At 39.1% G+C, this 20,690-nt stretch overlaps 1 protein-coding gene across 8 annotated transcripts in view; it reads left to right on the top strand.

Moving 5' to 3' along the window:
• COL4A4 (collagen type IV alpha 4 chain) overlaps positions 1-20,690 on the top strand; it is a 117,236-nt gene that overhangs the window by 38,529 nt on the left and 58,017 nt on the right. For all 8 annotated transcript variants that reach the window (XM_032355016.1, XM_032355018.1, XM_032355013.1 and 5 more), the window contains 13 exons: positions 241-357; positions 3,601-3,669; positions 5,713-5,748; positions 7,343-7,405; positions 7,751-7,786; positions 8,017-8,058; positions 12,585-12,665; positions 13,448-13,501; positions 13,772-13,831; positions 14,738-14,782; positions 15,113-15,166; positions 16,167-16,236; positions 16,912-17,016. In XM_032355016.1, the coding sequence (XP_032210907.1) occupies positions 241-357; positions 3,601-3,669; positions 5,713-5,748; positions 7,343-7,405; positions 7,751-7,786; positions 8,017-8,058; positions 12,585-12,665; positions 13,448-13,501; positions 13,772-13,831; positions 14,738-14,782; positions 15,113-15,166; positions 16,167-16,236; positions 16,912-17,016 (832 nt within the window). The remainder of the gene's footprint in view (positions 1-240; positions 358-3,600; positions 3,670-5,712; positions 5,749-7,342; positions 7,406-7,750; positions 7,787-8,016; positions 8,059-12,584; positions 12,666-13,447; positions 13,502-13,771; positions 13,832-14,737; positions 14,783-15,112; positions 15,167-16,166; positions 16,237-16,911; positions 17,017-20,690) is intronic.

The raw sequence follows: 20,690 nt of genomic DNA, 5'->3' as shown, positions 1-20,690 counted from the left end.
TAAAAAGGTGCTCTCCCAAATCTCTTGGACTATCCAAACTAAATTAATTTCAGCTGGGGTATATTAAAATTTATCTCTATATTCTTACTGTGTCACGTAGTACTTGTGGGTGGGAAAGAAGTTTCACAAATTCAATAACACGTGAGTCACAACTGTCATAATTTGGGGACCCATGTTGCAGAAACTTTGTGTTATAGTATTCTTGCAAAAACACCTCGCTTATCGGCTTATTTCTTATAGGGGCACCCAGGACTTCCTGGATCCAGAGGCAAGCCTGGAATACATGGCTATAATGGTTCACGAGGTGATCCAGGGTTTCCAGGAGAAAGAGGAGTTCCTGGCTCAAGGGGCCCCCCAGTAAGACCCCCACAACTCACCCTAAACAGGAAATTAAGTGAAGGGCTCTACAGTGGGCATGATCTTGATGTGTTCAAGAAACAAAGTTTGTACAAGTGTGCCAGGAGTGGGGTGAATGAATGGGGGTGGCTGGAGGGTGAGGACAGAGAAGTGTATAGGACCCAGAGCTCTTGGGCCTTACAGACTGTGGGAGGAGGCTGCAGTTTCTCTATGTGCCATGGGAAGGCACTGGGGGGTACCAAGGAAGGAAGCAGTATGACCTGGTGGATGTTCCATTCAGATGTTCTAGGCTTCTGTATGGAGAACTGGATAGTAAGGGAGGGAGCAGGGAGGTCAGGAAGCACAATTTAGATTGTTTATCATTCAGGGTTCACTGCAGACTTGTTAACCCTCTAGGTATTCCAAACAGGAAGGTATTTCATATAGGGAATTTGACACATATTGGAAAGGTTGAAGGAGGGGAACTCAGGGGCCACTGCGGGACTATGATTTCAAGGTTTCACACTTAGCTAAGAGCCACCAGCCAGAAGGCTGCTCCTGCACATGAGAACTGCCTCTCACCCCCACGTCCATACACCGGCAAACAAACACTCAAGTTTCTAACCTTCCCTGCTTGGCAGTAATGACAGTACTGGGAAGAGGATGTCTTCCTCACTTCTGCCTTCCAAATCTCATAAGCCCATCTCCTAGGTGGACCCTAAGTCCCATTCCAGCTGCAAAGGGGTCTGGGAAATGCAGTTTTGGCTTTCTCATCCCCATCATGCAATAAGAAAAATAGAAGGCATTTTGAATGGATGTTCAGAAACAGTTGCTAATATCCAGCACTCCAGAAAACGTTATGGCTTTTAGGTATTTTTTTATTCAAAAATATGGCCTTTTATTTAAGTATGACTTTAATAAGAACTATTCTTTCCTGTACCTCTAGTATTTCCTTTCACTTTCTCTTCCTTTTTCTCCCATAAAGTTTGGAGATGATTTGGCCTTTTAAAACTGGTTTTCTGGAACTCGGGCAGCCTTTCCACCTCCCTGTAAATACCATTTCCCAAGATTCCGTCTAAAGGATTTCTTATCCTCACCACCGTAATCATCCTGCTTTCTCTTCATTTTCCATTTGCTCCCGATTCTAGTGGGACTGATCTGAACGCAGAACTCAAAAATGATCTCCAAATTTATATCTTTCTTTAGTACCAAGGAAGAACAACAACCATCTTCCGTAGTTAAGCTTCTCAACCACCCTTTGTTTTCAGACTCAGCCATTTGGAGGCTCAACTGCAGTCTGATGAATGCACGTTTCTTAAGATCTTCAGATTGGTTCGAACCGCATTCTGCTGTGTGTCCATGAACATTCAGAAGAGGGGGAGTTTTCTATTCTAGCTTTCCCATGGCGTTCTGTGGTGACCACTGTACTGAAGTTTGTTGTAATGGCGTCTTTACAAAGCAGCTTTCTTTCCCTTGACCCACCTCATTTGTAGTAAGTCCTCACTTTGCCCAGTAGTGTGAGGCATTAACAATGACCATCCAAGCTGGCACCACACAAAGCAACCTTAACATCCAATGGGAAAAATTACTATTGTTCCATGACCTTTAATATGTTATGTTAAAATAATAAAAACTCTCTTCATGTTATAAATACATAGGGAAAATTTTTTAAAAAACTAATATCGATTTACTACATTGTCATTTAAGACATATATAGTGAGAATCGAAGTATTTCAAGTCTTGTAAACACTGACCAAGAGTGTTTTGAACAGTGCCTTCTTCGGGCCAAGTAACTGACAGTAATGAAATGAAGGCGTCTTTCTGTGCTCTGGTGAATTGTCCTACTTTTTTCTGAGTTTGGATCATCTTCTGTGCCATGAACTATAATCTAAGAGTCCTGTTGCGATGAGGGTCTTGTGTCTATGCCATGTCCTCTGACAATTCAATCTTTATGTCCCAGCCACTTCCCTTTTTTTGTGTTGAGAACTTTGTCTTCATGGAGTCCCTCTGGCTATTTCTTCTATAACTTCCCTGACATTCTGTCTGAATTTCACTACCAGCTTTATCATTTTTCATTCCCTCACTTACTTTCATCTTTGATGGCCAATTGCCTTTTGCAGTGGGGTCTATTTTCATGAAATGTCATTTAGGCTTATTACTGAGAGACAAGGAGGGAGCACAACTACACACTTTGCTTGTGTGTGCGTGCGCACCCGCTGACTCAACAGATGGGCAGTGACCAATCGCTGACAGACTGAAAGGAGTGATGGGACCCGTGATCATGTTTCCCATCTGTTACTTATATATACCTTCAAGCTAGCGGTGCAGTTACTCTGTTAATATAAGGTGGTAACTGAAATTTGAACCATTTTTTGGAGGACTGGTGCTATTTAACTTAATTATGGAACTAAAATTCATGCATATTGGAACTGTGTGAAGCAAGGACGGCTTGTATAGGCACATCTGATTTCTCAAGGAACAGTTGCTGTAACTTACCATTAAAGCTCTACGTATCTCCCATTGGAAGCACAGTCAGGACTTTTTCAGGAGGGACTTACTTTGAAATGTGCATGTCCTTCACGGGAGCTTGATACACAAAGATGGCAGAATTCTTATGTGGTAACCAAGTTAAGATATGTTAAGATATCTAGTAGGAAAAACTTCAGAAAAAAAGAAAACATTGAGTTATTTCAATCACTTTAAAAAAATACTCTAAGGAAGGTTGCAGAGACTTACAAAAACCTTCCAAAAAGGAGATATGTTTTTAAAAGTTAATCTTACGAGGATTCAGAGGCTCTATTTTGAACACAACTACTGAAATGAATAAAATCAATCTTTAAAAAATGATTTCTAGGGCATAAATTATTAACTGAGAATTGCAAAATTGTTTACTTATAAGAATAATACATGTGAATTATTTTGTTTGAGGGAAAATGCAGTTTTCTTGCTGAATAATTAGTAAATGGCTATGTATATTATTATATAAAGTATTACCTATATACATATTTATAACATATATGTGTAAGTATATTAATAGATTTTTTGGAGATTCATTAATAAATCTTAACTGAATATTGAATAAATATGTATGAGAATCTTAGGATGATAGCAATAATGAAAAAAATAAAGAAATCTCTAGTGAAACTAGAGTGAAACATGACTATAATGGTATTTTACTGATGAGTAGTATTTCACACAAAAAAGAAAATCCTGAAATAGTAGTATGCTTTTTTTCCCCCTCTTACGTGAATATTTTATTTTCAGGGTCTTCCTGGGGAAAGTGGAGAAAAAGGAAACTCAGTGTTCATTTTAGGTGCCATTAAAGGTATTCAGGTAAGGTTTATGATCATGGTGAGTTGAAAAAACATTATTTTTTCCTCTAGGTAAACCCATCCAGGAAACACTTGGACACACCTCTTTGAAATGTCCTAGAGCACCCTGTTTTTTTTTTTTTATTATTACACTGACTCTCTGGATGGCACCATACTTCTTGTGAGAAGGCACTTGGCTTTAATTGTGCTGGCTGTAAATTCCAGTGTCTCCTAACTATTCTTGCAAAATGTGACAGATATATTTATTTCAGAGTTTCTCATTCTTAGTACTATTGGCATCTGGGACCAGATAATCATTTGTTCTGGGTGCTGACCTTGTGCATTGTAGGATGTTGAACACTATCCCTGCCTTTACCCACTAGATGCCAATAGCATCCCCACACCTAAATAATATCTCTAGATTTTATAACGTGCCCTGGGAAGAAAAATCACCCTAGTTAAGAAGCACTGATTTATTTGTAGATAGAATGTTGTCATAATAATACTTGCCATCCAGAATGAGAGGAGTCACTACCACATTGAACTTGAAAATTATGGAAATCGTATAGCACTATCCTGGGTAAATTAAATGTTTTTGTGATTTTATATACAATGATATACAAACACTCAGAAATAAACTCTTGAATGCCCACCTAATCTCTAATATGAGTACCATGAATAAGCAGAAGATCAGTAGCTGTAAATCAAGAGGAAAAATGCGGTACATTTGCAAAACATGGTCATTTTTTTAAGGAAGAATATTCTACAACAGATAAAACTTAAATTTCTTCTATTAGACCTTAAGATTCACCTAAGTGGTAGTTCCTTTAGTAAGCTCACAGTATTAGTTCCTAAGTTTTGAGACTTTACAGGCTTGTTATATAGCAGGAAACTTGTTATATAACTTGTTATATAGCAGGAGCTATGCTCTGTTTGTGGCTTAAAGGATATTTTAACGAACTTAGCATCAAAAGCAGGGTCATTCTAGGAACCAATATGGTGTATTGGAAAAAGTAAACTGACCCTTACCAACGACTTTGACTTTGAGCAACCCCCTCAACCTCTCTGAGCCTCATTTTCCTTATTTGTGAAGGAAAATGAAAATACTGTCTACCCAGCCTTCCTCTCAGTGCTGATGATCCCTTGTAATAGTTTATATGGAAACATATTGTCAACGACAACCCACTGTATGATAAGAGTCATGATGAGTTTTTTAAATTTAAATTCAGTATAGTTAACATAAAGTATTTTATTCGTTTCAGGGGTAGAATTTCATGATTCATCATTTTCATATAACATCAGTGCTCATTACATCAAGTGCCCTCCTACTAAATGCCCATCCCCCAATTATCCCTGCCCCCAACCCACCTCCCCGCCAGCGACCCTCAGTTAGTTCCCATAGTGTCTCTTATGCTTTGCCTCCCTCTTTGTTTTTATCTTGTTTTAGCTTTCTTCCCTTCCCCTATGTTCATCTGTTTTGTCTCTTAAATTCCACATATGATGAAATCATACGGTATTTGTCTTTCTCTGACTGACTTATTTCACTTAGTATAATACCCTCTAGTTCCAAACACGTTGTTGCAAATGGCAAGATTTCATTCTTTTTGATGGCTGAGTAATAAATAAAGGTTGATGTGATATCTATACATATATACATACATATACATAAATATATATACATACTTATATCTCCTCTAGGGAGATAAAAAGCAGCAAAGTGTCTACTAGGGGAGACAAGTTCTGGCAATTAGACCAGAGACAGTTAAACTGTAATGGAATTGGACCACTGGATTGGGAATTTAGATTGTAAATGGAAAAATGAAAAATCTCACCTTGACTCCATGGCATCATGACCTGAGCAACCTTTGGTTTCAGCTGGATTCTGGGGTGAAGGATGGACCCAGAAAGTCTTCTCCACAGAACCTTCCACAGTGTCAACACCAAACACTCAAATAGCCTGTATGGATGGTCCTAATAATTCCTGTGTAAAGTCCTCCTTTTACAACATGTGTGTTTTAGGGAAGTGGTGTTGCTCGTCTAAAGCAATGCATCATTCCTGTTGCAGGGCGACAGAGGGGATCCAGGACCTCCTGGCTTGCCGGTAAGTCTCCCGAGCAGGCCCTGGTCTTCTCTTTGCCCCCCGACCAGCCTGTGGTCCATACCATTTGCATCCTGGCAGGGCCGGCTGCATCATTTGCAGAGCGCTCCCAGTGCAAAATCAAAGTATAAATCTCGAACTCAAAAATTATGAAGAATTTCAGGGCGGTGCCAATAGAGACTTAAATCACCAGGGTGACCACACAGGCCCCAGGCCCATGGAACTAACTGTCCTGGAGTCCCAGCGGGCTTCTGCTGACCTTCCTTTTCTGTCTTTTAATGATCATTTGGCATTACTCGGGGACATACGGGTCCCTTAATATTTGGGAAGATAAGTCTCCCTCGAGTCTACCTAAATAATACATGTCAAGTGGAAATGATTTTGCTCTATACCATTCTGCCTGCTGGATCAGTAATGGTGTATTACATTTAATTTTTCTACCTCATCTTTATCTTCCTGAAATTTGTAATTCCATGATTATATTAGTGTTGACAATTAATCAATCAGTGTTCACAAGATTAAAATTGAAAGCAGTTCTGCCTCCAGATTGATTAACCTATAATTTTGCTTGGTAACTTCCGGCTGTAGAAAGGATTACTCTCCCACATTACTTTGCTCACTACCCCTGAAGCTCAGTTCAGTGTCATCAATGAGATAACTTTCATGTCGCTATTAAAATAAAGACCAATTCATCCTCCTAGAGAGAGTAATATCTGTACACATGCAAGTCATTTGATGTGGGCAAGGTTGGTGAGAGAACAGAGAGGCTCTTCCCACACTTCTAGGAATGCACACCTGTAACCCCTCCTTGTGAATTTGTGTGGAATTATGCTATAGCCTATGTGTTACAGGAAGTTGTGGCTGCGTCTCCTTCATCTTGAATTGGCGCCATTTCTATTCATATTAATCTGAGAGGGCGTGTTTTAAAAATATAATGAATAGTATAAATACATTCCTATTTTAATATAAATTATTATTAAGTAATATCAATATTTTTAAAAGCATCCTGATGTATGGCAAAATTATAACATTTATGCAATTTAGGAATAGCTGGTAGCAAGTTTTCTTTGTGCTCTATTTTTGCTATTACAAGATTCATGTGCAAACAAGTAGATAGATTTTTCAGTCTTTTTTTTAAAATTTTTTTTATTTTTTATTTTTTTTTAAAGATTTTTATTTATTTATTTGATAGACAGAGAGAGATCACAAGTAGGCAGAGAGGCAGGCAGAGAGAGAGGGGGAAGCAGGCTCCCCTGCTGAACAGAGAGCCCGATGTGGGGCTTGATCCCAGGACCTTGAGATCATGACCTGAGCTGAAGGCAGAGGCTTAAACCACTGAGCCACCCAGGCGCCCCAGATTTTTCAGTCTTAATTCAATCCTGAACATAGGAGTTGGTCACACCTGCCAGAGTGCAGCTGTCATGGACCTTTTAGTGGCTGTGTCGGCCGCAGTGAAGGTCCTACTGCTACAGGGAAGGTGTGTCTGTCACCGTGATTTCTTTGGCGGTTTTTATCCACTTAGAATTACACAGAGGTTTTGCTGTGAATGATGATTTTGAGTTTTGGTAACCAATGCACGGATTGTTCTCATGTTTAGGGATTGAGGGGGGCAAGAGGACCGGCGGGCCCAATGGGACATCCAGGAGAGCCCGGGTTAGCTGTAAGTAGAGCACTGCTCATTCCGTCCCTCTGAAAACCTGGCCTCGATGTTTAAATTAAGCAAAAAAAAAAAAAAAAAAAAGCAATTTGCAGCCTTGGGTGGTACGCATAGTTGGGGTGTTTGAGAGGTTATCACTGATGAATCTGTGTATACTCCCATAACCAGGGTAGGTTTATCGTGAAACGTAGGTCCCCAGGGCAACAAGGGGTCCAGCCATGAGAGGAAGTCCAGCAGGCACGTCTTAAAACTCAGAGTTTCCTAAAGAGGAACATGGGAGAGCCAATGCAGACACATTGTGATTTCTGTGACTGTTACCTGATATGTGTGTTTTTGCTCTTGATTTAGGGTGCTCCAGGCCTTCCAGGGAGACCGGGCTTGAAGGTGGGTGACCATAAATATGTTACTATGAGTAACATACAACAAACAGAGACTATCCGTGTCCAATGAGCTAAGGGACCGCTGAGCTCGGTCTGAATTATGTCTTTCCCTCAGTAGACTTCCCCAAATAGTTAATAAACTTCAATTAATTGCTTAACCAGAAGTCTTACTTGCTTGTAATTACCTTTTTAATATTCAAAAGCAGTTACATTTTTTCCTCTTTTCTTTCCCAGGGTAATCCTGGCGTGGGAGTCAAGGGGCAAATGGGAGACCCGGTAAGATTCCCCTTTCGCCCAGAGGAGTAGGTGTTAAAACGTATGTGCTGGTCAGGCAGCAGAGGCTATTCTGATTACCACTTAAATTGTGTTCATTATCCAGTCCCTGCTCAATTTTATGGCTGAGAATTTTTTTGCTGAATTATTATGGTGCCAGTACCCTTAACTGTAAAATGACAGTTCTGACAAAATTTAACACTAAACTCAAATTAATATATATGATGCATTTTACCCTAGCCAAAAGAAATTGAACATTTCTGATAATTTAGTATGTCCAGAGAGACAGTTTAATTACTGATGTTCATGGCTTAATTTCACAAATTCTCTCAGAATCCTTAACTCCGCCCATAAATAAAAGTGTATACCTGGAACCAAAACCATTTAACAGCAGCTCTCAGTCCCTCCCACCTCGCCCATCTCTACTGTCCCCTCCCTCCTTCCCTTACACCCTCCATCCTTTCCGCTGAGGCAGGAAACTTAGCAAAGAAAAGCTTTAGATCAAAAGATTCTGTACAACAAAGGAAACAGTCAACAAAACAAAGAGGCATGGAATGGGAGAAGATATTTGCAAATGACAATATAGACAAAGGGCTGATATCCAGAACTCCTCAAACTCAACACACACGAAACAGATGATCATGTCAAAAAATGGGCAGAAGACATGAACAGACACTTCTCCAATGAAGACATACAATTGGCTAACAGACACATGAAGAAATGTTCATCCTCACTAACCATCAGGGAGATTCAAATCAAAACCACATTACCGCCTTACACCAGTTAGAATGGCCAAAATTAACAACATAGTAAACAACAAGTGTTGGAGAGGATGTGGAGAAAGGGGAACCCTCTTACACTGTTGGTGGGAATGCAAGTTGGTGCAGCCACTTTGGAAAACAGTGTGGAGATTCCTTAAGAAATTAAAAATAGAGCTACTCTATGACCCCACAATCACACTATTGGGTATTTACCCCAGAGATATAGTTGCAGTGAAAAGAAGGGCCATCTGTACCCAAGGTTCATAGCAGCAATGGCCATAGTCGCCAAACTGTGGAAAGAACCAAGATGCCCTTCAGCGGATGAATGGATAAGAATACTCTATGATACTATAGAGTATTATGCCTCTATCAGAAAGGATGAATACCCAACTTTTGTATCAACATGGATGGGGGCTGGAAGAGATTATGCTGAGTGAAATAAGTCAAGCAGAGAGAGTCAATTATCATACGGTTTCACTTATTTGTGGAGCATAAGAAATAACACAGAGGACATGGGGAGATGGAGAGGAGAAGGGAGTTGGGGGAAATTGGAGGGGGAGACAAACCATGTGAGACTGTAGACTCTGAAACACAATCTGAGGGTTTTGGAGGGGAAGGGGGTGGGAGGTTGGGTGAGCCTGGTGGTGGGTATTATGGAGGGCATGTATTGCATGGAGCACTGGGTATGGTGCATAAACAATGAATTCTGGAACACTGAAAAGAAAATTTAAAAATAAAAGTTTTTTAAAAAAATAAATTAATTAATTAAAAAAAAAAAAAGGAAAAAAAAAAGCTTTAGAAAGGTATTTCAAGAGGACAACTCATCTGCAAACAATCTAAAAATGGCTCCTGTTGGTAAGCGGCTCATGCCACAACTGTGCCCAAGTAGATATTGAGCTTCTTCTACTCTGTGCCAGGCCAGGACTGGTGCTGGATGTGGGGAGTTAGTAAGACCGACCCAATCCCCACTCACGTGGAGTTCCAGTGCGGTTGAATAAGTTATGGTACAGCCACTGAACAAAATGGCTTGATTGCCTGAGATATATTGCAAGACTTCACAATGTGCAGGCATGCTTATGCTATAGTGTTGATCAGAAAACACAGGTTACAAAAGTATAAGCTCAATTTTGTCAATACAACACAAGACATTAAAATAGACACTTAAAACAGGAATTTGCAACCTCAACACTGCTCTTTCCTTGCTGTGGGGGCTGTCCTGTGCATTGTGGGGTAGGATGATTGGTGGCATCTCTGGCTTCCACCCACTAGATGCTAGGAACAGCCCTTCCTCCCCAGTGGTGACAGCCTAGAATGTGTCACAACCTTGCCAGTTATCCCTGGGTGGGGGGAGTAGTGTGCCTACTTGCTTACCCCTCTCTCCTTAAAAACCACTAATTTAGAGAAATGATTGGAAGGAAGTACAGTAAAGCAAGGTTTTTCCAACTTGGGAAGTCATGGAGCCCTAAGAATGTGCTTGTCAGAGCCCCAGAAGCTCATGCCCCCTGGCTTGAGAAACTCTGCCCTGTAGAGTAAGGCAGGCCCCATGGGCTTCCAGACCTCAGCCCCAGTGCAATCAGATACACTTGCAAACTCAGGTCATAGAATCAGGTGGAAATGTCTGGCTATGAGGTGGTTGTTCAGATGATCCAAAATAGGCTTATTTCAATTCTTTTGGATTGTCTGCTAAAGGAAAACATCATTGTGCAATTTTCATACAGAACTCTCAGATGGAACATGTTTGTTCATGAAACGCTACCCCAAGTAGTAGGTGATGCGATTATGGGTGGTCTCATTTTGTTCTTCATGATTCATGTTCCTTGTACTTTTACAACGTGAAAAAAATAGTGGCACGACCCACATTTTGAAGAGGCTCCCTTGCTTCCCAGCCTTCATCGGTTTTGCTCAGGCTGATTATAGCAAGGCTAAGAATGGTTGTGGTTACCAGTGTGTGTTACTCACTTGCCTATGTACCATTTACGTATTTGTTCAGTCATTCGTTTGCCAATAGACATCTTCAGAGCAGCCGCTACAACAACACGGTCTGGGGCTACACCAAGAAAAAGGAGCCCAGGTCCCTACCCTGCTTGTTCTGTAGTTTCCAGGTATAGGTAGGCGGTGAAGTGCCGGCTGTATTCACATACACTGGGAATCTTCTTCCCCAAAACACTGATGACTAAATAGTCATATATTTGAGAATCTTCTTTGTTTCACTCAGTGCAGTAAGTACTAAGCATTTTATGTGTGTTATCTATTTAACAAAGTAATAATACTTTGAAGTAGGTAGCCTTATAACCCTTATTTCACAAAGAAGGAAAGTGAAATTCAGAAGAATCAAGGAAACAAAGGCTAGGAGAGATTTTTAAGGAACTTGTCCAAAATAGCAGTCAGTCTAGACCTGGTTTGCAACCACCTGTGACCCCTCTATCACTTGCTTTTAACTATGTCTAAGTGCAGAATAGTAGAAATAGAAAAGTGAAAAGGTGTTATCTGTTAGTTAAGGATGAGCGTTAATGCTTGTATTATACCAAACCCAGTTCAAGGGACATTTTATTCCCAAGAGAATAACATTTCTAATGACATAAATGACAACTTGGGCTAATTATTTTCTACAGAGAATTTAAACATATTATTGAAAACAAATTAGAAATAACCTAAATCTCTTTCTTAAGTATCAGACTCTTGATTTTGGCTCAAGTCATGATCTCAGAGTGGTGAGATCAAGACCCCAGGTTGACCTCTGCGCTCAGCAGGAAGTCTTCTGGAGTTTCTCTCTCTCTCTCTCTCTGCTCCTCCCCTCCCCCTCACTTGTGGGAGCACCTGAGTGCTCTTTCTCTCTCTCAAATAAATAAATAAAGCCTAAAAAAATAACCTAAATCTAACCAGAATGGAATGGCTTAATAAATGACAGCGTATTCCTATGATAGATTATTGTGTAAGCACTACAAATCAGGTTTTTGAAAAATTTCTAGTATAATTGGAAAATATGCAAAAAATGGCATTATAAAAGACAAACATAAAATTATTTTAAAATTTAAAACTTTAGCAAAACGTAAAAATATAAACCATACTGTGTATTTTATATTATGTTTATGCATTTTGTATAGTATCCTAATTATATCTTAAATTATATTTAACACTTCATTTGATCACATCTACATTTATGTACTTATATACATTATTCACATACGTGTGTGTGTACGGATACATACACACCACAAAGAACTATACCAAAGTTTTATTTTTTATTTAATTAATTAATTAATTAATTTATATTTATTTTTATTTTTATTTATTATTTGAGAGAAAGAAAGAGAGGGCACTCCAGAGGGAGAGAGAGAGCACAAACGGGGAGAGGCAGGTAGAGGGAGAAGCAGACTTCCTGCTGAGCAGGGAGCCCGATGCAGGACTTGATCCCATAATCCAGGGATCATGACCTGAGCCGAAGGCGGATGCCTTCTTAACCAACTTCTTAACCAGCTGAGCCAAACAGGCACCCTTACCAAATTTTTAATAGAGATTTTTGACCATAGAATTATGACTCATTTTTGGTTTTGAAATTTATTATTAATGATACATATTATTACTTATGAAAAACAACAAATACTTTCAATTACCTGATGTGTTTGCCATGATTTACATTTTAAATCCATGACACACAGGATTATATGTGTTATACCACGATACATGGGTGAAAATCTTCATTTCAAATCTTATTTCAAAATAAAGTTAATAGGAAATTGCTACTATCTTGATTTTTTTTTTTGAAAGGGTGAAGTTGGCCAGCAAGGTTCTCCTGGACCCACCTTATTGGTACAGCCACCTGATTCTTGTCTGTATAAAGGAGAAAAGGTAATTGCCAATCCACATGTGGCCTTGATAAAGTAGTAAGAGCCAACATTTCCTGAACATGTCTCGGTGCCAACAAAGGGCCGGGCACCTGCAGGCGTCACTGCTTTCACCCCAGAGCAGCCTCAGCAGATTGCTACTGCTACTAGCCCCATTGAACAGACGTGAAAGATGAGGCTTAGAAAAGTTCCCTGCATTCTCAAGTTTATTCAGTTGCTGAGTCACAGACCTAGCGTGGGCTGCTACTTCGTGACATGTCCTCCAGCATACAGTGCCCCACTGACACTGTCTTTGTTATATGGGCTGAAAGGATCCCAGGAAGCCCAGTTGTCCTTTAAGTATTACAGATGGGCTTGAGGTTTTGATGATTGAAAAGGTGGCAGGGACATAGTAGTGGGCACGTCCTCTGTCAGCCTGTGGTACGGATGTTACTGATGCCACGTGCAGATTCTCTTGTCAGTTTTCAGTTACTGGATTAAATTTCACCGATTTAAAATGAGCCACGCCTCTCAAGGACAGCATTCCCAGCTTGGATCTGCTTCCCTGGTCTAGGGTTGTGCCCTTTGTACCCCATCAAGATACAGCTCTCACGCGGAGCTGGCCTGAATCATGTCAGGTTTATACACACTCCTGGACCTTAGTTGCTAACTAGCAACAATTGAGGAGTAATCCTTTATTTTAAAATTTAGTAAAATGTTTCTTGAAAAAGATAATTTCTGAAAGACATAGCATTCACTAGGTTAAATACTAAGAGGGAGTCTGATTATATGCATTGCGATTTTTAGGGCATAAAAGGAATGCCTGGTGTGACTGGACCTCCAGGACCACCGGGACCCAAGGTAGTTTATTGAAATACCTTTTTTCTTTTTATTTGTATAGTACTATATCTTAATTAAAATTTTTTTGAATGTTCTTTATCATTGCTTTAATGTTGATATATGTTATTAGAAGTTTTCACTATTTTATCATAATTCTGTAGGGCATCTCTTCAAAGGTAGTTCTTTTCTTTATGTTGCTGGCAATAATTTTTACGTCTCATTTTGTGTTTGCATTTCATATTGCAGAAATAGTGTTGCTTGAATGCCTCTAAATGTTGTCATCTCTTTAAGGGAGAACCTGGAATTGGGGCAAAAGGAGAGAAGGGTATCCCTGGGTTCTCAGGACCTCGGGTAAGGATCATTCGTGCCATTCATGCTGTCGCTCACATCAGTGAGTTGGAGACCTTCCTCTCTCACATTTTTACAAAATAAATCCATATTTATAGCAATTCAAAAGTAAAGATTTTCTCAAACAGGAGCAATACATTTTGGACAAGAATTACGTCATAGCTAAATGCCCCAATAAGACATTCTTCCAGTGACATCATTTAGATAAAACGGACAAGCAGAAGATAGAATTAGTGGGAAGTAACAGGATTATGGCATTTCCTGTGACAACTGGGGCTCGATGTCAGTGTGATAGCAGCTTGGAGTTGTTCATTTAAGCCTATCTGATAAGAAAGAGTACTGATCTTGGGGCAGTAGCTACCAAAAACTAAAGCATCAGGACTCAAACATCACCACACATGCCACTAATGGGGTCACCATTGATAGAGTCACTCTAGAGACCAGAGCCCTCATGGGTAAGGACACAGTTTATTTGGCTCCAGATTCCGCAGTTAATGGGATGACATTGGCTTCCATGGTAATTTTTTTTTTTTTTTTGCTGATAATGCACAGACTACCTGTTAATCTCTAGGCAAATTATATTGCAATGATTCCAAAAATATTTAGCCCAGTTGCAGCATTAGGCTAAATAACTTAAAACATAAGAATAACAACAAAAAGAAATAATGTTCTTAACTTGAAACACTGGCAAGGACATTAATTTTTAAAGTAAAATTGAAGATCAGTTAAAATAGCAAATGTTATAAAGAAACAGACTCTATTTTATATGTACTTCCTTTTATTCGGCTACCTTTGTTGACATGATGAAATATCCATAAAGCAGTTTCCTAAGATGAAAAATAATGCATTGAGCTGATTTCAGGCACTTTGATTTGATTCTGCTTGTGTTGATTTTTGTGAATTTATTAGGGTGATCCTGGTTCCCATGGATCTCCAGGTTTTCCAGGATTAAAGGTAAATGTACACAATTGTAGAGATGATAAGTACATTTATTCATATTCATAAATCCAATTCAGTGTTCAGAATTCAATTCTGAATGTTTAAATTCAATTCAGAATTCATAACCGCAATCCAGTGTACTAGGGCATGCAAGTATGCACACACTAATTGGAAAAGGAGACACATTTATTTTACAAATTGCGGGATCTAACTCTAGATGCAAAAATTAATTCCCACAGCTGTCTGAATCTCAGTGAGCATGTGTCATTCAAATTAAACAAGAATGTGATAATTTGTCACCCACTCAGATTTTATTTTTAAAGGCATGTTCATGGTTATTTGTAGGGGGAACCAGGAATGTTTGGGGAGCCTGGATCATTTGGATTTCTTGGCCCAAAGGTAAAAAAAGCAGGTGTATTTGAGTACAGCCTGATCGAATTCTATATCCCTTATGTTAAATAATTTCTTTTATAAAAAAAAAATCATTGAAAGAATCATTCACAAATGTAACTTTTGAAAGAGACAGAGTTAATTTTGTTTATATTGTTTCAATGCATGTTGTAATGATTATGTTTTCCCTTTGAGAAAGTGTTCAATCTTTTGAAGGTAAATAATAACAAATGTTTCAAAAATTCCATGGGGGATTACCTGGTATCACAATTAAAATCAGGGGGAGGAGTGGAGAGCTCCTGGCTTTCACTAGAGCATTTTTTTTTCCTTTGTACCTCTGTGACTTCATATCCAGCATTTGCTTGGGACAAGCCATGGTGGCAGTAAGGGGAAACAATTGAGGGGAACAAACATTTGCTGTTAAGATAGGATGTAGATTCAGATTGTAGGTGAATAGACTATTTGTCCTAGATTGTCAAGTTCAACACTAATGCTCATAGGACATCTAAGAAACTTCATGGTTTCAGAGGTATCTAATTTATGGGCACGAAATCTTTTTTTTTTTTTTTTAAGTTAATTTTTTTTTTTCTTTTGTGAGAGTTTTGCCAGTTGGTCATTTACTTCTGCATGTAAGTGGGAGGTCAGATGCCTTAGTTATTCCCAGAACTCCATGAACCATTCAATTTTCTGGTCAGCCTATAATCTTCATTTCTCACATGAATGCACTCTTGGTCCTTCTAATAGTTATGGGCAACATGAGAAAAATATTAGTATTTTTTTAAGATTTTATTTATTTATTTGACAGAGAGAGAGATCACAAGTAGGCAGAGAGGTAAGCAGAGAGAAGGGGGGAAGTAGGTTCCCTTCCTAGCAGAGAGCATGATGTGGGGCTCGAACCCAGGACCCTGAGATCACGACCTGAGCCGAAGGCAGAGGCTTAACCCATTGAGTTACCCAGGTGCCCCAATATTATTATTTCTAAGAAAAGTGTATGAATGGTTGATTTCAGGGGGATCCTGGAGACCGCGGGTACCCAGGACCGCCAGGGGTTTTGGTAACCCCACCTCTTCCACTCAAAGGTTTGTGTTCAGTTTGGTTCTTCTCTAAATTATTAGGAAATGGGATTTAGGTGGTCCTGACAGAAGAGTCTGGCTCAGTATTTCTGTAGTTTGTGTATTTGATATGCTAAATATATTCATTTTAGCAAGAATATATAATTTACAGGTTCAGGTAGATATGTGCATCTGAATCATTTCTATGGGCATATGACTCCCAATGTTATTTTAGGGTGCAGAAATTTTTATTATCTCAACTTTCCAAAAGTAGGGTTTTTTTTTTAAATTGCTAAATCATTTGGTTAAGACCTACTGAGATGCTGCCTCCAAGAAAAAAGTGACTCACATCAGCGAGCAAGACAGTGCTGTCTCCAGTTCGTGTGATTGCAGAGCAGGGGCAGTTGGAGAAGGGTTTCTAGTCTGAGATCCTGCATTGTTGTTGTTGTTGTTGTTTAACGTCATAAGAAATCACAAGAACAGTGTCTTAGCTGCACTCAACCAAGCCTCACAAGAAGTAATTGTGCGTGAATTTTAAAAATGTATGTATACAGAGTGCTGTGAAGTGTGTAAACCTGGCGATTCACAGACCTGTACCCCTGGGGATAAAAATACATGTTTATAAAAAAAATAAAAAATTAAAATTAAAAAAAAAAGTATGTATACGGTTATTACATTGACATGTGTTGTTGTTTTGGGCAGGCCCTCCAGGGGATCCGGGGCGCCCCGGCCGCTATGGAGAAATGGGGTCTATTGGACCACCTGGTCCTCCCGGCCCCTCCGGTCCACCAGGGGAAGCCTGTGCAGGTAGAACTCTACTGACTCTTCCATGCCAGGTTTCCCACATCCTTACCCTCAACTCTAGCTGATACTGAGATCAACTAGGAGCATCTCGGAAAAAAACGGATGGCTGTCCTAGACCCCCAGACCAAGCATGTTGGACTCTCTGGGACCTGGACCTAGGTGTCTGCTATTACAAAAGATCGCCTTATCTCTAATGGACAGCTGGGCTTAAGAACCTCTGAACTCAAACCGATGAATGGGTTCCTTGGAAGAAAGTCGGACTCCTTGGCTGCACCCCAGCAATATCAATCAGCATCTCGGGTTGGCGGGGAGCGGGTAGTGAGGAATCCCGGAAGATTGTCACAGGCAGATAAGATCTGGAAATGGGTGCCAAGGGTCATAAAACCCTCCTGGAAGGCTCTCCTAGTCAATCTCTGTTTGTTAAAATTGAGTTCCTCTCCTACACGAAAGGAGGAAATACAGATTGTGAATTTAAAAATGTTATTAATTAAAAAATAAAATGTGATTCAGTTTTAGTTAAGAAACCAAAACCAAGACAACAGTCCTTATCTCTCCCCAAAATTTGCACCCCCTCCAAAAACAAACAAACCCCAAACACCTTAGTGCTCCTGGTAATAGTGAAGGAAGAGCCTGGAAAAGAATCCTATCGATACAGGACTTTGAACTCCTTCAGGTGCTGTGCTGGTTAATAATCCCCAGTAAGATTAAGAATAGAAGCGTGGAGGATATTTGCATTCTGTAAACTCAGGAGAACGGATTTAACATGTGAGAAGACAGTCTTGAATAGATGTGATTTTATCCAGTCTGTGTCTGGATTTATATTTACTGAGAAGGAGTAAGAAGTTTCCTGAGATTCATCTGTTAACTACCAAGTTCTTTAACCTTCCCAGACTCTAGCTTCCACTTGGTGGGATCAGATAACCCACTGCAAAGAGGGGCAAAGCTTTGTGTAGTTGATCTAGAGAGCACGCAGCTGGTCAGGAATCATTTGTGCCTGGCCTCAGTTGTCTCCTTTAAGGCTTTTTCGTTAAAAAACAGGGCTCCAGCAGATTGAAATCAAAACCCAGTGGGAGTAAACAACACATATCTCTAGCAGATTGAAAACCAAATATAACACAAAGACTCTTAATTCCACAAGATTTTTAAAAAGAACTAACCCAGTGGCTTTCAAATCTTGACTACAACTCATTACAAAAAGTACATTTTATATTATATTGCATTTACATCACATTGCATATATATGTGCGTGTGTATATATATATATGCGTGTGTGTGTATATATGTATATATGTATATATGTATATATATATTCTCATATACATATGATTGAAGCACAAATTTCAAAAGAAAAAAGAAACACAAATTCCAAAAAATAATACTTTTTTGTATATGGGGTACTTTATTTTCTGCCACTTTTTACTTTCAAAAAAATTTTTTTTAATGGTGGCTACAACTTCATTGATTTCATGGGTGGTCAGGGCTGCTATATGCCAGACACTGTAGCCCATTTTCCCTGTTGGAAGGTGGTTGAGGATTTTCCACGGCACCAAGACAAGATACCAGGAAGCATCCAGGTCCATCCAATGATTGAAGGGGTTTGGACACGAGTCTTAGGAATGACATGAAGACAAGATGGCAGCCAAGTCCACAGGAACACATCTCATTTAAGTCCACATATATGTCTATAGCCTTTATCATACATATCTTGTTTTAGAATCATCTGAAGTATTTATCATGAAGTAAGCAAGGGTTTGGAGTTAGATACCTGTGACTGAATTCCAGCCTTGCCACTTAGTGTAGTATACTAAAATAGTTATACATTTACACTATGGACTGAAAACATTCCAGGTTCTACTACATACAAGCGGTGTGACCTTAGGCATTTACTAAACCTCTCTGTGCCTCAGTCTTCTCATCTTCCGGGTGCAGTTCTCATTAGGGTTGAAAGAAGTAATATGTATACAGTAATATGTATACAGAAAGAAGTAATATGTATACAGTTCTTAGAATATCATTAGCTATGGTAGTTATTATCATTACTCCTGTTTGGCCCAAATGTTTGTGCCTTATCTATAAAGTATAAACATTGCAAGATTGAGGAGTAAGGATAATGTAATCTTTATATGTTATCCATAAATATCCTATATATATAAATGTTTTCCATATATATCCTATATATGTAAAGCCCTAGGACATATGCACATAATTAATGTTATTAATTTAGGTAGTATGCTACTTACTGAGTACTGACAGGGTTTCAGTTGTCTTTTGCTGAAAAACAAATTTCCCAAAACCTAGTGGCTTAAAACAATAATCAACATATCACCCCTCACTCTGTGGTTCAAGAGCTAAGCTGAGCAATTCTAGATAGGGATGTTCCTATGGTGGCAGCCACGTAATGACGGGAACTGAAAAGTGGGGACTGGCTGGGAATCTCTGTCCTCTACATCTTTCATGTAGTCTCATGGCCTCTCTGTCTTGCTCTGTACTTATTCATGCTTCTTTATAGCATGGTGGCTTCAGAGCAGTGATATTGCTTCCATGGTGGCTCAGGACTCCAATCCCACACATTTTGGCTCAAAAGGCAGAAGCTGAATCATCTTTAATGACCTAGCCTTGATCTTATATTATATATAGTATCATATATATATATATGTATATATATACATACATGTATATATATACATACATATACATACATACATATATATAGTGTCATATATATGTGTGTATATAGTGTCATATATATATGTATACATATATATACATATATACATACATACATATATATATATTTTTTCACTCCTGCTGTACTTCATTAGTCCAAATAGTCATAAAAGCCTGTCACATTCAAGAGGAAGGGGACATGTCACCTCTTGCTCGGAGAGTGTCAAGCTTCTACAACATTGTTAGGGAGAAGAGTTACCATGGTGGCCATCTTGGGAAACTGTGGTCTTCCACTGAGAGATTCATGCTCAGGAGTGAAGAAGCTGTGAGAAGTGGTCACTCTCATAGGAAGGCTTTGAGCTGTCATTAGCCAAGGCCCCAGCAAGCGGGTCAGATGTTGCAGGAAAGCAGGATTCATCTTTGACTCACTTTGGCCTCTGAACACACTGGACATCTCAGCATTCCTTGGGCATGTGTAATTACCACATATTACACTAAGCTCCTTATGTGAATTATTGTATTTAATCCTCATAACAAGACTCTGGGGTAGATATAGATGATTAAAGAAGTTCAGTAACTTACTTAAGTACCTGTGGCTGGAGAAAGTTTGGGTTCAAATCCAGAACCTCTATGCCTCCCTACCAACCTCGGTTGCTATGAAAGTTATGGTATTCCGTGTCTCACATAGATGATATAGGAGTCCATATTTTTACTCACTAAATGTGCTAATATATTCATTCAGATAATTTTTAACCAAATTATCAAAGTCACAAGATACAAAAATAATATTTTTATTTAAATAATATGTCCTTTCCCCCAATAACCCTAAATCGTAGGGGAAAAGTAAGAAAATCTGATTCCACAAACCTGTTTCTATTTGTATGCTTATTTCAAAGAAGGCGAGGCTGGGATATTAAGTTCATTTTGAAGTACCTTTTTTTTCCTTTGAAAATATTTACAGCCTAAGGAAGAATGTACTGATTTTCATTTCTTCTAAACACAAGTTTACT

The sequence above is a fragment of the Mustela erminea genome, chromosome 8 (assembly GCF_009829155.1).
Source record: "Mustela erminea isolate mMusErm1 chromosome 8, mMusErm1.Pri, whole genome shotgun sequence".
NCBI lineage: Eukaryota > Metazoa > Chordata > Mammalia > Carnivora > Mustelidae > Mustela > Mustela erminea.
This window is presented reverse-complemented; position numbering and strand designations above follow the sequence as displayed.